This window comes from Dysidea avara, chromosome 4, assembly GCF_963678975.1.
Source record: "Dysidea avara chromosome 4, odDysAvar1.4, whole genome shotgun sequence".
Taxonomy (NCBI): Eukaryota; Metazoa; Porifera; class Demospongiae; order Dictyoceratida; family Dysideidae; genus Dysidea; species Dysidea avara.
In genome coordinates, this window is record NC_089275.1 from 39293753 (window position 1) to 39315395 (window position 21643).

The following is a 21643-nucleotide window of genomic DNA, read 5'->3' on the forward strand; positions in this document are numbered from 1 at the left end:
TCATGATGTTTCTTCTGAGAATGCTGTTTCTGACTAACTGTCTTCTTTATTGCTGTATTAGGGTGAAGGAAGGACAAACGAGATCTAAGTTGTCTACCCATCAACAGTTCAGCAGGGGAAATGCCAGTAGTAGTGGGAGGAGTGGTAGGTGAAAAGAAAATGAGAAACTCTTGTTTGTAAAGAACCTGGAGCAGTTTTTTTCAAGGATTTCTTCAGTGTCTGAACTGTATGTTCAGCAAGGCCATTAGTGGCTGGGTGATGTGATGCTGATCGAATGTGGTGGATACCATTCATTGTCACAAATTCAGTGAACTCTTCACTGGCAAATACAGTTGCATTATCTGAGACAATGGATTCAGGAATGCCACGAGTAACAAACATTCTTCTCAGACTCTCAATGGTAGCTGTTGAGGTAGCTGAATTAACAATTGCAACATCAAGCCATTTGGAGTATGCATCAACCACATTAAGTAGCATCTTCCCTTCCACTGGTCCGGCATAATCAATGTGTAAACGTGACCAAGGACAGCGAAGCCATTCCCAGGAATGCTGGTGGAGCATGGTGGGTTTGTTGGCACTCATTGCATGATTTCACAACATCTTCCAAGATCCTTGTCAATCTGTGGCCACCAAAAAAAAACATTTGGGAAATTCCCAAGTGACCTTCGTGCAACAATGTCAGTACAGATTGCCTGCCAGCTGGGGGTACAATCACTCTACTGCTTCGTAGGATGTACCCATCTTGCACACTTAGTTCATTTCTGTGCTGATAGTAAGGAGCAAATTCATCACTAGTAAGTGCCTGCCATCCATTCAATACAAAATTTCTCACTCTTGATAGGGTTGGGTGTTGGTCAGTCCATTTCTTGATGTGATTTGCAGTTATTGGTGCTGATTGCAAGTGTTCTAAAAGTAAAATAGTTTCACCAGGCAAGGGAACATCTTGTGGGCTTTCTGGCAGTGGTAATCAACTTATCATATCAGCATTTGCATGGTCTTTGCCTGGTCTGTAGGAAATCTTGTAATCATAAGCTCCTAAGGTTAATGCCTATCTCTAGAGTCTGGCAGAAGCCATTTGAGGAACAGGGTGTGATTCTCCAAAAATATGTTGAAGGGGTTTATGGTCAGACAGGATGGTGAATTGTCTGCCAAACAGGTATTGGTGGTATTTCCTAACACCATAAACAATGGCCAAGCCCTCTTTATCCAGATGGGAGTATTTACGTTCTGCTGGAGCCAGTAATCTTGAGGTAAAAGCAATAGGATGCTCCAAGCCATCTGGATCCTTCTGTGACAAAACAGCGCCTACCCCATATGGGGAGGCATCACAAATTAACTCACAGTCAGGATTGAAATGAGCTAGTAAGGTTGTGGATGAAAGTTGATGTTTGGCTTCTTTAAAGGCTTGTTTCTGTTTCTCTCCCCAGTGCTATTTTGACTTCTTCTGTAACAGAAAATAAAGAGGAGCCAGGGTTGTGGCTAGCTGAGGTAGGAATTTGCTGTAGTAGTTCACAAGTCCAAGGAATGAATGGAACTGTGACACATTTCCAGGGGTAGGAGCATCAGTAATGGCACGTGCCTTCTCTTGAGTTTTTTGTACGCTTTTGGCTGACATGGTGTGCCCTAAGTAATCTACTGAAGGTAGCATAAAAGAGCACTTCTCTTGCTTCAGGCAAAGCCCCACTTTTTCTAGGCAGGTCAAAACTTCTGCTAGGTTGTTAAGATGCTCAGTCTTAGTCTTACCTGTCAGAAGTATGTCGTTGAGGTAAATACATGTGTGAGGTAAACCCTGAAGGATGCTTTCAATGATTCGTTGAAAGATAGCAGGAGCTGAAGCAATACCAAAAGGTAATCTGGTATATTGGTACAAACCTCAGTGTGTATTGATAGTTGTGTATTTCTTGGAGTCTTCTTCCAGGGGTACTTGCAAATACGCATGTGCCAAATCCAGTTTGGTGAATTCTTGACCACCTGAAGAGAAGAAAACAAGTCATCAATACGAGGTAAAGGATAACTATCAAGCTTAGCTGTTTTATTGACTGTAATTTTGTAATCACCACAAAGGCGGATGGAGCCATCTTGCTTGACAACAGGGACAACAGGGGAAGCCCAGTCAGAATGTTTTACTGGTTGGATGACTCCAGCCTGTTCCAATTGATCAATCGCCTTGTCCACATGGTCCGGGAGAGCATAGGGAACTGGTCTAGCTTTGAAAAATTTGGGTGGTGTGGATGGATCAATATGGATTTTGGATGCAGTTCCAGTAATTAGCCCAAGCTCAGGTTTGAACACTGCAGAATGTAAGTCAAGAACTGTTTGAAGTTCATCTGTAACATGTACTCTGTGGAGCTGTGACTAGTCCAGCCAAAAATATGCCAGCCAAAAATAAGCCAGCCAATCATGCCCAAACAAACTGGGGCCATCACCAGGAACAATGAGAAGAGTGAGCTGCTGTTTTTGTTTATTCACTTCTACAGAAACAGAAATAACACCAACTGGTTTAATTTTCTCATCAGTGTATGTCTTCAGTGTAGCATTGGTTGGCTTCACAGAGGGTGCCTTATGGTTGGGTCATAATTGTGTAAATGTGTTTTCACTTATCACTGACTTAGCAGCACCAGTGTCAATCTCCATGGTCAGGTTAACACCATTCAAAGTAACAGGGAGTGCCAAGGGTTGATTGGTGGTTGAGTTAACAGTAAACATGTTGTACTCATCATCATCCTTCCCCTCATCCAGATGGTGGGTTTTCTTAGGCTTCTCTGTGTGTTTGAGAAAAGTTTGTGGTTTCTTTGAGTCCTTGATTTTGCTTCTACAGACTTTTGCCAAGTGTCCTTTTTTCCCACAGGAGAGGCAAACAGCATCTTTGTGTTGACATTCTGGAGCCTTGTGACTTCCTCCACAACGGTAGCAGATTTCTTGACAGCTGTGTAGTGCAAGTCAATAGGATTGCGGTGCTGTTTTGAGCCTTGAAGATCAATGGTAGCTTGTGCTAGGTCAAAAGCTTTTTTATAGGTCAAGTCTGGTTCAGCCAGCAGACGTCGTTGGATGTGACTGTCATTGATGCCACAGACCAGTTGATCTCTAATCATCTCTATCAGTTTGTCACCATAATCACAGTGTTCTGAATTTTTTTTAGGTTCTGCTACACAGGTTGCCACTGATTCCCCACATTTATGAAAATGAGAATGAAACTTGAATCGCTGTACTGTAACAGACGGTTTTGGCTGATAGTGTTCAGACATCAGTTTGATCAAATCAGATAGAGATGTGTCTTTTGGATCATTAGGAGCTGATAGAGAACGAATTAGCCTGTAAGTGCGTGCATCACATGCACTTAGCAATATAGCTCGCTGTTTAGCTTCATTAGTAACGCTAGCAGCTATGAAATATTGTTGCAAGTGTTAAGTATAGGATTGCCAGTCTTCAACTTGGCTGTTAAATTCACCAATAGCAGCAGGAATTGAAGTAGCCATTGGAATCCTCGTCGCCAATATGTAGTAACCCACTTAATAGCAAAGAATATAATAGTGAATTGAAACACAAAACTACAAGACAACTACAGCAACTGAACACAGTACAAAAACTAAGACCTATATATACCTAAGTAAAAGTAACCACAATACAATTAATGCCCTAGTGGCTTACACCCAAAATGCAATTACAAGAAATAATGTATATGCATGAAACCCAATAAGTACAGTTACCACAATGTCCGAGACAGGTTTCTCACTACACAATATCTTCAACATGCAACATCTGAAGGTCAGTATGATGCCTATACAAAAGCTATGTGATACATGGGTTTAGAAGAATCAAAATCCAGCCTTTGGATGTGATGGAACCAATGCAAACATTACGTAAGGCAGTGTGAAGGGTTTACTTACTAGGGAATTTCCTTGACTGGTGGTGGTCTGGTGTTCATCTCACCACTTAGAGTTGGCCTTGAAAGATGCTCTGAAGTCAAGTTACTTCAGCACAATTGTTGGCGTAGTTTTAAAGTTAATGAAAGTTCACCCAAGAAACGTTGACAGTTAGAAGACATTGTTGCAGATCTCAAGGAGTCTTTGGATCCATCTGAATTACCGAAGAAAGGCGGCGATTGTCCTTTAAGTGCAAATGCAACTCCTTTTGTTGCTCACAAAGTGAAGGCATTAGAAAGGATGATTGACCATTGTGGTGCATATTTAGGCCATTTAAAAGCTCATACATTAGATTTCAGTGTGAAATCTGTAGGGCTACCTTAAACATTGGGGAGAAGTTGAAATGTTACTGGGTTGCGCTTTTTTTGTAGATGTTCTTAAGTCTGCAGCTACTTTGTGTAAGATCCTACAGGATAATGAAGTTTGGTCTACCAAGCAATTGAAAGCACAATGAAAACCAAAAGTGCATTTGAGAAATTAAAAACTACACCATTTTAGGAGTTTCTCACTGTCAGCAAAGTATTTGCATGAGGTAAAGAAGAACAGGATGGGTCTTTTTCTTATCAAGGGTATGTGGTTAAAAAAATTGTAAAATGGATTGAAATACTCTAGCAGCAATTTTGCTGCTGTAGTAGATGGTGTCCTGTCATGTATTCGTTAATCATATTATGTCTAAGGGGACAAAAATACTTACCAATGCACTGACTGTTCTTGCTACTTATGGCTGGGAAAAAAGTGAGTCAGCTTCATTTGCTTATTCTGATATTGAATCAATTGCAAAGAGGTTTGAGGTGCCACTAACAAATGCTTCCATTTATTTGTCCCTGTTAAAAGATGAATGGGAAGATATGACAGCATATGCTAAGTGCTATTTAAATTTAGTCTTAGATTACAAATTGAGTTGGTGAAAACTTTTCAATGCTCCAGTAGCAAAGCAATGGAGCAACATTCTTGGTGTGGCTGAGTTATTGTTCTGCTTGCCTATGGCTAATGGTGGACTGGAGCAAGTATTTTCACAGCTGAAGTTGATCAAATCAAGCCACGATATCTGTTTAGGAAAAGACACGTTGGATCAACTTTTACAAATACATATGGAGGGCCCAAAACTTGGTAAATAGAAAGCAGATGGAGCCATAGATTTGTGGCTGAAAGATAAAGCAGGAAGGGTTGTGCATAAGGAGAGATACAAGAAGCATAAATGGCTCATTGATGACGGTGATGATGAAAAATTTTGTTGAGAGGAGTAGGAGAATTTGTTAGATACATAGTAGTGAAGATGAAGATCCTGACAAGCACAACAGTAGTGACAATGACAATGCAGGGGTGGATCTAGGATTCTTTGAAAGGGGGGGCAAACTGGACAGAGACATGCGTAGGTAACTAGCCAGACATTAGAAGATACCAAGCCTTCTCAGAAGCCCCAAGTGGTAAGATTCATGTAGTATTCATGGTCAAATTAGCTATTTGGAATAATGCCTACATTAGTGTACAAAGCATGCCAGCCTGGGGGGTCTGGGGACAGGAAATTTTTGAAAATTAGGTCCTCTAAAGGTGAATCTGATAGTGTTTTTAGCAGTTTTTCAGTGGAAAATAGTGGAACTTTAGTTTATCAAAACACTTTTACTTTTTCATTAAATCAAGACTGATTGCAATATTCATTGAGTAGCTATCATGCATGCATGATAATCTTATCATTTGTAGCTAGCAAGCATTTAGATATAGCTAGCTATATACCGTAATGCAACAGCTCCTCTTCAACGCCTCAACTGTCTATAAAAATAATGTTGTTGGATCCACTGTAAGGAGTAGATTATTTCACACATCATGGAAGAATTGTTGAAAATGCTTACCCCAGCCTCAACATCAACAGACTCATGGCAGACTCTCTTAATGGAACACTAGACTATTATCTTCTAAAGACCACCTGGGATTCATCAACATTGGGTGACTATGACTACAAACTACACAAGTTTGACTGTGATGATTTTGCAGTCTGCATGAAGGATACTGTTTCTAAATACTCCCATGATCAAACAAAGTCAGACAATAGGGAAACCTTTGCGGGATAATGTGTGGAAGAAACATGTATAGCTAAGTAGTAGTGGTGTTGAACGTCACAATAATAATAGTATGCATGCTCCTTAGCCTAGTGACACTTTGTTACTGAGCCTTAACACCAATAAAGTGTACTGAAAAGCAGAATGCAGTGAATGGTACTAATCCACTGGAAATTCTTAGCAAAGTGCAACTATAATATTGTTTGCATTTATGGGGTTTTTGAATTTGCTGTTGTGATAGTCTTGATCTGCCGGGTTATGAAGACTGATCTATAGCTAGCTACAAATACCAGCACCATAACCCACAGAATGGGGTCATTATCAGAAGGTAACTGATACAGATTTTACATTCATAGACAAAAGTGTTATAGCTGCCTTATAAACTTGTAACATAACCAAAGGCTACAGTTTGTTAGATGGTTGAGTTGGTAACTATATACATATTATACTGAAACTGATAACTCTAGCCAATTAAACCAACCAACACTTTTTGAATCATATAATAAATTCATAAAAACCACACTAATCACCTCTGATAGCCATAGTGGAAAACATTGCTAATTATCTGAATAAAACAAAACCCACAATTAAAAATTTTGTAACTAAAGATGCAACCCACAATCGAAACTTTTTCTCGAAAAACCCTTGAGGAAAAGGAAGCTATACTCTCCTGGAACAAAGTTGAACAATAGGTATAGTTACATAGACATTATTTGCGTTGATAGCGATACATAGTTCCTGAAATAAGACTGCTTTTGCTACACGTAGAAGAGTTGGGGTTTTATTGGCCAAGTACTAACTTAGAAAGGAAAGGGGGGACTACAGCCCCCTTAGCCCCCTCCCTAAATCTGCCCCTGCAATGATTCTGACATTTGCATTCTTATGCTAAATTATTTAAGGCGTTTAGGCTATGCTACTGTATGAAGGTACTGGTACTCTATGATAGGTCACAACATCATGTCGGCCCATTCTTTATTCAAAATTCTATGTATTATCGATCGAGACCATGATGACCACACCCTTTTATGCTAGCTGTATTTGTGACCACACACCTTCAAGTTGGTAGGCTGATTTGAGCTTGGATTTGAGATTCTCTTCTCTAATTTTTTTTTAATTTAATATTTTAGCTGATGAAATTTTTTTTTCAACTGTGTTATTACTAGTGATTTCCAACCAACCAATTTTTCACACATATTTTTGCTACTTAAATTACACACCTTCAATAAATGTTTCACAAGCTGCCGTTCTAGTTAATGGTAGTCAATGCTTCGTACTTCGTAATGCACTTTACTGGATTAAAATCCATGCGGTATTTATTGAAATATATCAAATCAAAGTTTGAGAAATAAAAATCCCCATAGGGAGCCCGTACAAATAATTGCGTATGTAATTCTAATTGGAAGAATGCGGCACCAGTGATAGTCAAAGTTTCCGAGTGTTTTCGCGTGAATCTATGGCTGATGAGGACGAAAGAAGTGTTTCTGGGCAAACCTCATACGCTGATTTCGATTCTTCTGTGTGTTTTATGATTGGAGGACGATTGATGTTGGATTACGATGAAAATATGGCCTTTTAAAAGATAAATCGCCATCTAGCACTGTTCAGAATTCAGCATTACAATCACCCGGGACTTCAAGGCATTTCTCTGCATCGATGCAAGTATAGTTTGAAGGTGAGCAGTTTGTTGTCTTGCATGGAATTAAGGTTCAAGGTTGAGCATAATCTTTTCAAAAGTGGAGATTGGCACGTGATACCGGCCTTACATGGCTTCACACTTACTTGTTATATTCTGGCATATTTATTGCTGTTTTGATCCATTATTAACAGCTTCTATGATTGTAATTTTGGTTAGAAACTAGTTATAATTTCTCTTTGTACTATAGTGATGTCATTGTGTTATATAATAATTATCATCCTTAGTGCTTACAATGTGACAAATAAAGTTGAACAGTGTCCAAACAAATCTATTTTAAAAATAGTATTGGTCTTACATTTTGTTATCTGATTAGCATGTTTCCAAAATATTTGTTGATTGTGACTTGTGATGTCACTACTTACCATATTATATAATATTACTGATTTTCCTAGTTAGCTATCCCTGAAAATGCATTGGGTACCTGTGTATACTTAGTATTACACAATATACACAGTTTTATTTGTGAATCACTTGCTTTATTCATGTAATATTCTGAGTGGTCAGTCTACAAAGAAATGGTCACTCTTGAGAGGTTTTACCTAGCTCATATGCTGTTCTCCATAAAATAGATATGTAGTGAAAATTTCATGTCATTATTAGTTTCCTATCTAGATTTATGACACTTTGAATATTGTGTTTGGTGCCATGTGGTATACATAAAAAGCATTGAACACAAAAATCATCATACTGTCAACTTCTTTTGCTTATATCTTTTGATAGGAACCACCAATTGAGGTGGGGTTTGTACCGAAATGACCCTGAAAAATAGCACAATATTTATCATACCAATGAATGCATGGAATGTTAGTTATTTAATTTAGTTGGAAATCTCTATTATTACATACACGAACACATTAAACAGATACAAAATAAAATAAACACATTAAACAGATGAATCAAGCTGAACCTCTGACAAGTGCAGTTCAGCAAAGGTAGTGGGGCGCTCCACATGTACAGGTCTCACGGTCCTACTGCCCCAGATAGCCAAGATGGCAGAACGGAGTAATGCCATCTAATACTATATGAATCGATCAAAACCACGATGACCACACCCCCTTTTGGGAAAGCACACATCTTTGCAGGCTGACTCATGATACTCTAATGCAGCAGTGAACAGTCACGTGTTTATAGCTAGCTGTATGCTTTATCAAAAAACTAGTATATTAAAAATTATAAATTTAAAAATGAAGTAGGAATCCAAGCAATAAAAAGCAGTGAAACAAGAGATGAACAATGGTAGCTATTATAGTATAGCTCAGTGGGAAATCCCTACTTTGGCATTGAACACAAAATAATTGTTATACCATGCCAAAGTAGGGATTTCCCACTGAGCTGTACTGGAATATATATATATATATATATATCTAATCCAAAACAGCCAAGCTGTAAAAAAGTGTGCGGCCCTCAGAAAGGCTATGGTGAAAAAAGATGTGAAATCCAAGGTGGCGGCCAAGAAATGGCTGTGATGGTAGGTTAATGGTAAAAATTTTAATAATGACAATTCAGGTAAATTTTGTGAAGCGGCACAAAAATTCACCCGAATTGTCGTTATTAAAATTTTTACCATTAACCTACCATCACAGCCATTTCTTGGCCGCCACCTTGGATTTCACATCTTTTTTCACCATAGCCTTTCTGAGGGCCGCACACTTTTTTACAGCTTGGCTGTTTTGGATTAGATTTCATTTCTTTTTGTATTTGTATACCCCAAAGCCGGCCTATGGCCAGCTTTGGGACTTTTTTAATCTATGATTTTTTTCTTTACTACAGGAAGAAGAGAAGATGAAGTAGATGTACTTTAAATATTTTATCAGTAAATGTACAAATTATATATATAATACATATGTGACCAGATTTGCGAAAAGGGGCCTTCCACACACATCCAATTTGCCAACTTTGACAATTGATAACTTCAGATTGGAAAGAGCTACTGCCTTGAAATTTGGGCAGTGGTGATTTCTTTGCAGCTGAACTCTCCACATGATGGTTTCTTTGTAGCTGGACTCTCTACAAGGTAATTTCTTCTAGCTGATCTCTCTACAGGGAGATTTGTTTGTAACTGAACTATCTACAAGGTAACTTCTTCTAGCTGATCTCTCTACAGGGTGATTTGTTTGTAGCTCAATTCTGTACAGGTGATTTGTTTGCAGCTGAGCTCTTTATAAAATGGTTTCTTTGTAGCTGAACTCTCTACAAAGTAACTTCTTCTAACTGACCTTTCTACAGGGTGATTTGTTTGTAGCTGAACTATCTACAAGGTAATTTCTTCTAGCTGATCTCTCTACAGGGTGATTTGTTTGTAGCTGAATTCTGTACAGGTGATTTGTTTGCAGCTGAGCTCTTTACAGAATGGTTTCTTTGTAGCTGAACTCTCTACAAGGTAACTTCTTCTAACTGATCTTTCTACAGGGCAATTTGTTCGTGGCAGAATTTTATACAGGGTGATTTCTTTGCAGCTGAACTCTCTACATGGTGGTTTCTTTGTAGCTGAACTCTCTACAAGGTAAATTCTTCTAGCTGATCTCTCTACAGGGAGATTTGTTTGTAGCTGAACTCTCTACAGGTGATTTGTTTGAGCTGAACTCTCTAAATGATGGTTTCTTTGTAGCTGAACTCTCTACAAGTTAACTTCTTCTAGCTGATCTCTCTACATGGTGATTTGTTTGTAGCTGAATTCTGTATAGGTGATTTGTTTGCAGCCGAGCTCTTTAAATAATGGTTTCTTTGTAGCTGAACTCTCTCAAGGTAACTTCTTCTAGCTGATGTCTTTACAGGATCACTAGTTTGTAGCTGAATTCTCTACATGGCGGTTTCTTTGTAACTGAACTCTCTACAAGGTAACTTTTTCTAGCTCATCTTTCTACAGGGTGATTTATTTGTAGCTGAATTCTTTACAGGTGATTTGTTTGCAGCTGAGCTCTTTAAAGAATGGTTTCTTTGTAGCTGAACTCTCTACAAGGTACCTTCTTCTAGCTGATGTCTCTACAAGGTCACTAGTTTGTAGCTGAGCTCTATACATGGTGGTTTTTTTGTAACTGAACTCTCTACAAGATGACCTCTTCTAGCTGATCTTTCTACAGGGTGATTTGTTTGAAGCTGAACTCTCTACAAGGTAACTTCTTCTAGCTGATCTCTCTACAGGGAGATTTGTTTGTAGCTGAACTCTCTACATGATGGCTTCTTTGTAGCTGAACTCTCTACAAGGTAACTTCTTCTAGCTGATGTCTCTACAAGGTCACTAGTTTGTAGCTGAGCTCTATACATGGTGGTTTTTTTGTAACTGAACTCTCTACAAGGTGACCTCTTCTAGCTGATCTTTCTACAGGGTGATTTGTTTGAAGCTGAACTCTCTACAAGGTAACTTCTTCTAGCTGATCTCTCTACAGGGAGATTTGTTTGTAGCTGAACTCTCTACATGATAGTTTCTTTGTAGCTGAACTCTCTGCAAGGTAACTTCTTCTATTGATCTCTCCACAGGGCGATTTGTTTGTAGCTGAACTCTCTACATGGTGGTTTCTTTGTACAAGGTGATTTTTTCTAGTTGAACTATCTCTTTCCATAGTTGCATGAACTCCCTACAAAGTAACTTCTTCTAGCTGATCTCTCTACAGGGTGACTTGTGTGTAGCTGATCTCTATACAGGTTTCTTATTTCTAGCTGATCTCTTGAATTCTCTTCAGGGTGACTGCTCTATTAGGATGACTGCTCCATTAGAGTATCTCGATCTCGCACTTGCTGCACCAAGTTGGATTTCGTGTTATAACTCCGTGGCTTTAAGTCTGATTCTTCTACACCATTGATGAGCCTTTCTAAGATGATTACTCCATCTGTACAACGATTTTCAAAGCATTACCCCAAGCGGTTTATCTGGTAGGCGTGGCAAGTAATCGTTTTTTAATAGCTAATCTCGATTGCATAATTGTTACACACTGTTGGTTTTTTCGTTGTATCTTCCTGGTTTTTAGCTCGATTTCTTTCAAACCGCAAAAGGTTTGAGGTTTAATAGTTAACCTATTCACCCACCGATTTTCAGTTTCTTCCCATACGCGGTTTACCCTGTAGGCGTGACAACATATTAGTGTTATTTTTCGTGAATAATCGCTCATAACGCTTTGCCTATTTATCGTATTCCAACCAAAGTTGGTACCGCGATGCGCCTTTATATCCCCCTTTTGTGTGCCAAATTTCAAGGCAATCGGATATGGCGTTCGAGTTTTATAGCAGTTTTTGTAAGTGTGCGACAAGAAAAAGAAAAAGAAGAAGAAGAAAAAAAAAAGAAACTGAGCCAATTTTTGAAGTCGCATATCTCGGGAACGCGCGAAGCGATTTCGCTCAAATTTGGAATGTGGAGTGCTGCAGTTGGAGGGAGTGTCCACAACAAAAATCGTATTGTTTCATCAAGGAAGCACAGAGCTACGGAGGTGCGAAAATTGCGTTTTCTTTCTTCCTGTCAATATACTCACGGATGTTACGCGCCGGCTTCTTGGGCCGCACGACACACTACCGTGTGTCTTGATTTAAAATAAATACTTAAACAGTGGGCAGAGAGGCAAACTCTGCCCAGTCCTGGGATGATGGTATTGTTGCCATTACAGAAGCAGCATTACCACGTTGAACATCAATGGCAACATCCTGAATCAAAAATTGTGTGGCCCTATTATCACCAGACTGTTCCATCACCGGGAACCTATCCACCTCACTAATGAGCGTGCAAATGATCCCCAAGCACCCAGGGTTTCAACACATAAAGGGGAGAAGTGAAATGATGGAATCAGAGAAGAATACTTTCTGCACTTAGCTTACTCTGCAGAGTTTGCCAGCCACTTGCAGAAGTAGATAAACTAGATGGAGCCAGGGTGTCTGAACAGGCAAAGTCCCAGAGCAAGGGTAAGCCCCATGACTAAGGAATCAAAGACATGCCATCTGGCCTCTTACCATCATTACGACACACACTGACTGGCTCCAAAACAGCAGGTACAACTCCAGACACCAGAGCACGACGAATGGTTTCATTCACTGCAGCGTGCCGAGGAATACGGCCTCCACTATGCCTGCAAGACAAACCGTGAGTACCAAAAACATCAACTTTACTGCCACAGACACACGTATGCTTGACAATGATGGGAACACCAAGGCATAGACCAAGAGCAATCCTCAAAGGTTCATTATCCAGCTTAGTGCCCAAGGAAGGTACAGGTAGAGCACCAAGCCATGTACCAGACTCTGAGGAGGAAACTGACAATAGACGAGCCTTTGTTTTAGCATCAGAGGCAGAGTCCAAAAGAGTACTGTAATAGCTACCCATTGTTCATCTCTTGTTTCACTACTTTTTATTGCTTGGATTCCTACTTCATTTTTAAATTTATAATTTTTAATATACTAGTATATATTAATAGTGGTCAAACACTAACTACTCTTATGCAGTACTATAACAATGGCATTTATATATCATCATTTAATAAAATTATTTATGTTCTTTCCACTGTGTCTGTTTGTATTATAATTTTATGTATTGTTGTTATTATTTACTAGTTCTTATTGCAGTCATTGTTAAAAACTATGTACAATGTACATAATAATTATGTACTATTCTAGTTTTATAAAGAAATTTGTCTACTTTCCTAAATACTGGTTCCACTTTTGCACTGCTGTACAATTCAGTCTATTGCATTTTTAATTGTTTTTCTAACCGCAGGACATTGATGGTAGTGGCTCATGGCAACCTGTATGTGATGTTAAGTGGTTATACAGGGGAACTTTCACATTGAATATGGTTGGAAATCCAGGTAGTATCCAGAACAATTAGTATCCACATGTGTAATACCAGGAGCCCATGCATAAGCGATGAAGGCACAAAGGAGCATGGAACTAATGGTTTTAACCATTTTGAATCATTTAGTGCAAATTGCCTTATTTGGAACTTTATTTGGAGTACTACAAATACACAAACTACCTGTTGGTAGTTTGCTACAAAGGCAATTAATAAGGAGCGCCTGCAACAACTGTGTTATTGTACTGGTAACAAAAGTGATGCATTCAGCACATGGATTCAGTCCAAGACAGCAACTGCTGGCAACAATAGGACATGAGTTGCTAACCAACTCCCTAGCAAATGTGCTAAAAATGGAGCACACGTTCATGCATTTGCCCATCACTAACACTTCCTTCTTCTTCAGATAGGAATCCTTTTCCCTGTCGCTGAATTCATCTCACACAGCTGCCACTAGTATGGATTTGCTTATTAGCAAAAGCCCAATACAGTGTAACAATAGTGCACAGTGGGTGGCATCTGTGACTGGTGATGTTTCAACACTATCAGTAACTTCCATATAAGGTATAGCATTACCACTGATGCAATTCAACAGCTTTTGGTAAAAAACCTCATACGAGTTTCACACACCTCTGCACCTTGCAGTGCTTATGGGCTCCTGGTTGTACTGCACTACGTATTACATAATAATATTATATGTTGCATATACTGTAGATGCAAAGAAAAATGGGATGTTCCAAATTTGTAAGATTGATGACCATTATTCTTTGAATCTCCATGGAACTCCTGGTGAAAAACAAAGTATTTTATAAGTGTTTCGCCAAATCATTGCTATCAGTACCATTAACCATTGTAGGTCATTTTAGATTATACCATGCAGTGGTGATACATGTGAACGGTCAATACCAAGTGACATGTTTGGAGAGTGTTATTTTCCATGGTGTGTATATCAGTTGGAATACTGGCTCACAAAGCATCGAGTTCTTTGTAAGTTGTAAGCGTGTTTGTCATACAATATTAGCTTTTTATTGATAGCCACAATCTTTACAACAATGACAAATTTTAAGTTCCTTAAATCATTGAGTCTGTAATGTAATGCATGTGTTAATGTATTTTGTTAATGAGTTTCTGACAGTAAAACATTTGTATAGTATTTGAAACATGTATCATAATGCATTGTTGATACAGAAAGTCTGATTCATATTTGATACATTTGTATCATACTGTATATATTTTATACATTTGAACCTTAGAAAGGAACACCTTCTGTACCTCCAAAGAATGTCAGATGTATTGGTTGGAATCAAAGCAATCCTGAGTCACTGAATAAAGATTTTCCAAACTGTGTAATATTACGTGCATGGACGACACCACCGCAACTGGGTGCCAGTTATTTCCTATCATTTGGTGGTGAAGATCTACCGGATGGCAGTACTTCAACTTCTCCTGTTGACTACATTGCTCAGTTAACAACTGATCAAGCTCACAGTGGTGCTGTTGTCTTAACCAGATGTACAGGTACTTATGTAATCAGTAGCAGTTTAAAAAGGAAGTTCGAAAATTTAGTGTTGCAATATGAAATGTATTATAATAGCTAAGGAATAAAAATAACGGTGTCTGGAGAAACTGAAAATGTTCTGCATTTTACTTAATCATCACAGTAAATCTAATGCTTAAAACGGTGAAATAAAACTACCACATCTAACTGTAAGGTATCCAAAAAATGTAGCTTTGATTGCTCTATGAAAGTGGTTACTTTACTGCTATAATATAAGCTATTTCAATTGTTTTCTTTTAATGGAAATGGAAGGTAAAAGTGAAATATTGCTGAGTTATGGAGGATATTAAAATGTGACCCTTTCAATAAAAACTTACATACTGTATGTAATTCACACAAGCAGAAACTTTAAATAAAACAAGCAAAAGTAACATTATGCATATCACCAAGAAAAAATTATGTTGTTATTGTGTTAAAGCATTGCCACGAGACAATTAAATACAGTATGTATTGCCAATATACTAATATAGCACAAAGCAAATTTGAGTGCTTCAATAACATCAAGGCCAAGCAAAGATATAGGGTCATACTTTAGTTCTGGAACATTCTAGTGGATTGAAGCCTAGTACATAAAACATGTTTAACGTCATGTCAGCACACATATTCTGGTTGTTCACTTAAACATATTGACAGTACTATGAGTGTGAATAGTCCAGGGACATGGTTTAGTGTTCCAGCTTCCTTGTAGTGTATAACAAGCCTGTTATGTAGTGTAATAATCAGTAATTTTCTGTAGACTGAGCAGCTGCATGATTACTGCTGAGTTTCAATATTATGGGCATTTAGATTCAGTGGAATGGAATGATGGAATGGATGGTATTAAGATAATTTCACTTAGCAGTCACCTCTTTACAGACCACCTCCCAACAAAGACCACCTCTTTATAAAGACCATTTACTTTAGTGTCTAAATTGTAGTTTTATAGAGTGTATCCCCATAGGACAGTCCTATTGATTAATTGTACGCCACATGTCTAAAAAGTCAGAGTGATATCTGATTTGTGGTATAACCATATTCCTTACAAGAACAGCTTCACTGCACAAAAAGGTGTGTCTACAGACTCCACAAAACTGGCCACTAAAGGAGCTATGTAATATCTGATGGGGCCAAGAAATTAGTGAATGTTCATACTTACAACCAACTATAATTTACAAAAAATATTGTAGCATTGGTCCTTTATCACTGACTCGTACAGTCTTCCTGATTAATTCCCTTCAGCTCTATTGGCTAGTACCTTTTTCAATAGTCAGTGTAGAGGAGCGGCCAAATGACTAACCAATTAGAGTTACAGAAAATTAATTAGGAATGCAGCAAGACTACATCAATCAACGACCAATGTTCTATAGATTATACGTAGTTATTTGCCAGCATTAGCATTGATTTCTTGGCCTCACCAGATATTAGCTCCTTTAGTTGCCAGTTACTTTTAGTTTCGTGGATAGCTATGTCTTTTGTACAGCCAAACTGTTTGTATGGGGGTATTGTTGTATCATAAATCAGGTATCAGTCTGACTTTTCTAGACAAGTGGTACAGAATTAATCACTAAGGCCATCTTATAGGGATATAGCAGCAATTTAGACATTACAGAAAACAGTCTTTATTAAGATGTGGTCTTTGTTGGAAGGTGGTCTTTATAAAGTGTGACATAATGCACACACTAATTAGATAGAAGCCTGCAACACACACCATTTACTGTGTACACATAATTGGCTTGTAATTTTACACATGCATTAACACATTATTTTATGGTAACCTTGTAATAGGCAAACACAGTTGTTTTTGCAATATACTAACACTTTTGTAAACATGTGTATCTATATGTATTCATGTTGAAGTATAAACTGAGTTGTGTTGTACTTGTATTCATTGCTGTTGTTATATTGCTAACAAAGACTGTTAACTATATATTCCGTGAAGCTACATGATGTCAGAAGCTGAGGGACATGGTCAAATGGAATACCCAGCAGCTATACTGCAGACTCCTGCCTCATTCACGTTTAACTCACCTGATGAGTGGCTAAAGTTGAAGAGACGCTTTGAACAATACCGAGTAACTTCAGGTCTTGACAAAGATGACGAACACCAAGTAGTCAGGTTCACTATGTCAAAAAATACACTTTCGTTCAAACTTTATGGGGATTAGCAAACCTATACATTTTTGGAAAGCTTAGAGCATGAGGAATCTGAAAATCAATGTTTACATTTGCACAGATTCCTGCAAGGTCAGCATTTAAGTAACAGCTAATAAATACAAAATTCTAACATATCAAGTTTAATTTGACATAACTCAACAAATTCTCTAGTGACATTTTTACACATCTATTCATTAGAGATGAGACAGTTAATCATGAAAGTTTTTACAAAGGGAATAGAAGAACACCTGTTATACTGCAATAACTCAGGAATAATATATAGTGAACAAACATTTTGGATTATTTGGGTATAACTGGTGCAAAGTAGCTATAACTAATGCAAAGTATAATTTAACTTCTACTAAAAAAGTTCAAACCTAAAAAAAGCTGAAAATTTAGATACTCTAATAAAGCAGTCACTTATAAGCAGTCAACTTTTGAGCCCATTTTTTTTGCTAATGCGCTTACATATATATTTAGCATAGTTAGAATTTTGAAACAATTTTCATTTTAAAATTACAGTAATTGGAATTAGGTCTCCCCTAAAAGGGAAGTTTCCTTTTCACATAAACATGTACAATTGGTAACAGTGAATTTACTCTGATCACCAAGAGCAATTTTATGCACCAGATAGACATGCACCGACAAGTTAAAATTGATACACAATCTTTGAAAATTATAGGATCCACTGTTACCTAACTGTTAATCCAACGAAAATTTGCTTTCCAGTGACAGAATGATTGCATATCACACATCTTTAAATAATCCAAATACTGCCATTGTTGATGGAGTGATTCTTATCCAGAAGATGAAAAAAATAAATGAGGACATTTGGCACAGTAATAAAATATCTAGCCAACGTGTTTTTAATGACAGGCTTACAAGTAACTGCTCCATGCTAGTGCTATTGCAACAATTTACCTTGCATAGTTGTGTGGTACTGAAAAAGATTTAAACATACAAATAGAAGCAAGAGTACATAATATTTATGGCCCCATATAAATATTATGTACTCTTGGTGGAAGGAAAATGAAAATTTTGAAGTTGGATTAGGGATCAAAAAGTAGGGAATTGCTATATAAGAAGTTGTGAAAAAAAGAGGTTGCCTATACATCTGCATATATACCAGTGAACATTTAATCCCTATACTTCATTCAGTCTATAACCAAGACTGAATTAGGGATTAAATGTCCATTGCAGCATATATGCAACCTCTCTTTTTTCACTACTGTATTAGACTGAAGTATAGGGATTAAATGTAGGACTATTTTTGTAACATAATTATGACCGGTGAACCCGCACATATACAGTACTGCATCAAAAGGAAGAAGGGCACCTGACAAAATACATGTCTGGTTGCATGCTCCCTATGAATCAAAAATGGAGGAAGCCAGTCCGTAAGTCCGTATGTCAAGTTATATTTGGCTGTTAGTCAGTCGTCAGCATAAAATTCTGCTAAATAAAAAAAATCTTTAAATGCTATAGAAAGAGTTTGGGGTTAGTCTGAAGACATTTTTGAGCTTGGCTATGCCTAATCAATGCTGCTAATTAAGCTGTCATGAAGGGAAATTGAGATTGGTTTTAGGGTGATACTTTGAACTGGAAAGTTTCTGCATGATCCCTAATACATAGTACTATCGCACTGTATAATGCACCAAAAATGACAACAGCAACAGAGCTGATGATTGTTAGGCTCATATCTTCGAATTAACTGTATTAGATATTAATAGATATGTACGTAGATACATAGCTGTGATGTTTTTATACGCTACATCTAAATGTTAATAATTCACTTTGTTTCATACAATAACTATCTGCACAATTAAGTTTCTTGGCACTCTAGAGGCTATCAATGGATTCTATATGGGTGTGAGAACATAGAAATAGTATTTTTTGCAAATAAGAGGCTGACATATGAACTGATATTTTCAAACTGCTAATTAACTAACATGTAGGTATCTGTATAAATGTAAGTATTGATCTCCATGCTCTCCGCTTTCTAATAATAATTATGTAGGCCCATAAATGTTGAGCAAAGTTATCTTTGACATAATTAACTGTGTCAATGCATGCCACCAACTGGTGCAAAAGTACTCTTGGATCTAGTCAGGGTGAAATCATAGTTGCGAATTGCTAAGTTTCAAAGTTACCTTTTAAAGGAGAAACCTAGTATTAGCTAATCTCCTGAAATTTATGCCTAACATAAGCATACTAACTAGGATTTTCACAAAAGTGACTGCTACATTAGAAATATGGATTCAACGTTGAGTGCTTTATTGGAATATGTGACTACTCTATTAGAGTAACTCAATCTTTTGTGCTGTTTTTAGGCTTGAACTGTTTCAGTGGAATCCAAACTTATACTTTGCACCAGTTATACATAGAACTCATCCATTTAATCTGGAATATTCCTCAATTCTTTTTGCTAAAAATTATTCCTGAGTTATTGCAGCATAATGGATGCTCTTCTATTCTGTTTGTAAAAACTTCTAATTTTTCATGATTAACTATCACCTCTAATGAATAGGGATGTGAAAAATGTCACCAGAGAATCCATTGAGTTCATTGATGAACTTTTATGTTAAATTAAAATTGATATGCCAGGGAATTTTTACTTTATTAGCTACCGTTTTGAAATTTTAAAATGCTGACCTTGCAGAAATCTGTGCAAATGTAAACATTGATTTTCAGATTCCTCATGCTCTAAGCTTTCCAAATGTATAGGTTTGCTAATCCCCATAAAATTTGAACAAAAGTACATAGTGGACCTGACTAAAGTGAGCACTCTGCTTTACTGTCTTGGGGAAGAAGCTGATGATGTATTGACCTCAATGAACATTACCCCTGAAAACCGAAGATATTTGCAGACGTCATCCAAACATTTGATGAGTTCTTCAAAGTCCGGAAGAATGTGATCTTCAAAAGAGCCCCGTTCAACCAATGCTCTCAAGGAGAAACAGAAACTGCAGAACATATCATTACCTCCTTGTACAGCCTTGCAGAAGACTGTGAATTTGGCAGCCTCTAAGAACAGCTGATTCATGACCGAATCGTTGTGGGTATTCGTAACTCCTCACTCTCAGCAAAGCTGTAGATGGACTCAGAACTTACCCTTGGAAAGGCAAAATGACTGGTCTGTTAACAGGAAGCTGTACAAAGACAACAGGCAAACCAGATGGGGGAACTCCCATCCAAGCTTTTACGTCTCGGAAGCCACCCTGCAAATAGCCAAAGATTGCACCTTCCTCAGCCTGTCAACTGTGGTCCAAAGTGCTCCTACTGTGGAAAAGGGCCTCACCCAAAACAACTCTGCCCAGCCAGGGAAGTGGTGTGTCATAAATGCAAGAAAAAAGGTCAGTTTGTCACAGCAAAGCAGTTGCTACCCTTTCTGAAGAGCCACCAGAGGACTATGGCTTTCTAGACACTAAGTGAGACAAAAGGTACTTCATGGACTGCTCCAATCAGAGTAAATGGTCACGAAATAGTATTTAAACTGGATACTGGAGCTGAAGCTACTGCAGTATCAATGAAGACATTCAAAACCCTCACAAACATTCAACTATTGCATACAGCTAAAGTTCTGTGTGGACCAAACAATCAACACCTAAAAGCATTGGGCCAAGCAACCGTACAACTCACAATGGGAGATCCTGCCAACAGTCAATCTATGTGATAAAGGACTTGAAAAACTATTTATTGGGACTACCAGCAATCACAGCCTTACAACTACTATTTAAGGCTGATAGCATACAAACAGGAAATGTTCAGCAGAGCTTTCCTAAATTATTCCAAGGCTTAGGAACTATCAAAGGAGATTTGCCAGATTCAGTTGAAACCAAATGCTAAGCCTTATGCTCTCTACATTGCAAGAAATGTTCCAATACCACTCTGAGGGAAAGTCAAACAGGAGTTGGAATGCATGGAGATCCAAGGTGGACAAACCAACCCTTTGGTGTGCTGGAGTGGTGGTGGTTCCCAAGAAGTCCAATGATGTCAGAATTTGTGTTGACTTGGAGCCTCTCAATGAAAGTGTTCTCAGAGAAACACATCCTCTTCCTGGAGTAGATGAGATACTGGCACAACTAACTGGAGCTACCGTGATGAGCGAACGAGACGTAAACAGTGGATTCTGGCAGATACCACTTACAAAGAAGTCCCATGAGTTGACCACATTTATTATGCCATTTGTTATAATAAATTATCGTTTCATATTTCAAGTGCTCCTGAACATTTTCAGAAAAGAATGAGCACTGTCCTTGATGGTCTAGTAGGCGTCCTGTGTCTAATGAATGACATTCTTATTTTTGACAAAGACCAGATGGAACATGATGTTAGACTGATTGCAGCCTTGGAAAGAATCCAAGCAACTGGTGTGACACTCAACAAGGACAAATGTGAGTTCAATGAAACCTCATTGACTTTCCTAGGCCACACTATTGATGGAAAAGGAATCTCTCCTGATCCCCAGAAAACAGCAGCAATCAACAAGATGGCGCTGAAGTCTAC

General features: G+C 38.0%; 2 protein-coding genes across 2 annotated transcripts; one reads left to right on the plus strand and one right to left on the minus strand.

Annotated features, from left to right (window-relative positions):
* Window positions 1–1429: 1429 nt before the first annotated feature.
* On the minus strand, window positions 1430–12981 carry LOC136253851 (uncharacterized). Its single transcript, XM_066046512.1, has 7 exons — window positions 12782–12981; window positions 12612–12727; window positions 3449–3508; window positions 2847–3382; window positions 2415–2559; window positions 2058–2291; window positions 1430–1743 (listed from the first exon to the last, which is right to left on the minus strand). The coding sequence occupies exons 1-7, from the start codon at window positions 12979–12981 to the stop codon at window positions 1430–1432; spliced, it is 1605 nt and encodes a 534-aa protein (XP_065902584.1).
* Window positions 12982–13301: 320 nt separating this feature from the next.
* LOC136252032 (uncharacterized) lies at window positions 13302–15060 on the plus strand. Its single transcript, XM_066044369.1, has 4 exons — window positions 13302–13462; window positions 14161–14247; window positions 14303–14433; window positions 14700–15060. The coding sequence occupies exons 1-4, from the start codon at window positions 13447–13449 to the stop codon at window positions 15042–15044; spliced, it is 579 nt and encodes a 192-aa protein (XP_065900441.1). The 5' UTR covers window positions 13302–13446; the 3' UTR covers window positions 15045–15060.
* Window positions 15061–21643: the final 6583 nt, after the last annotated feature.

Coding starts and splice junctions, on each gene's coding strand:
- LOC136253851 (XM_066046512.1), bottom strand. CDS start 12,981: ATGGGTAGCTATTACAGTACTCTTTTGGACTCTGCCTCTGATGCTAAA. Junction 12,728..12,781: donor CCCATCATTGTCAAGCATAC/GTGTGTCTGTGG, acceptor TTTGTCTTGCAG/GCATAGTGGAGGCCGTATTC. Junction 3,383..3,448: donor TTCAATTCCTGCTGCTATTG/GTGAATTTAACA, acceptor AATATTTCATAG/CTGCTAGCGTTACTAATGAA.
- LOC136252032 (XM_066044369.1), top strand. Junction 14,248..14,302: donor AACTCCTGGTGAAAAACAAA/GTATTTTATAAG, acceptor TAACCATTGTAG/GTCATTTTAGATTATACCAT. Junction 14,434..14,699: donor CACAAAGCATCGAGTTCTTT/GTAAGTTGTAAG, acceptor TTTGAACCTTAG/AAAGGAACACCTTCTGTACC.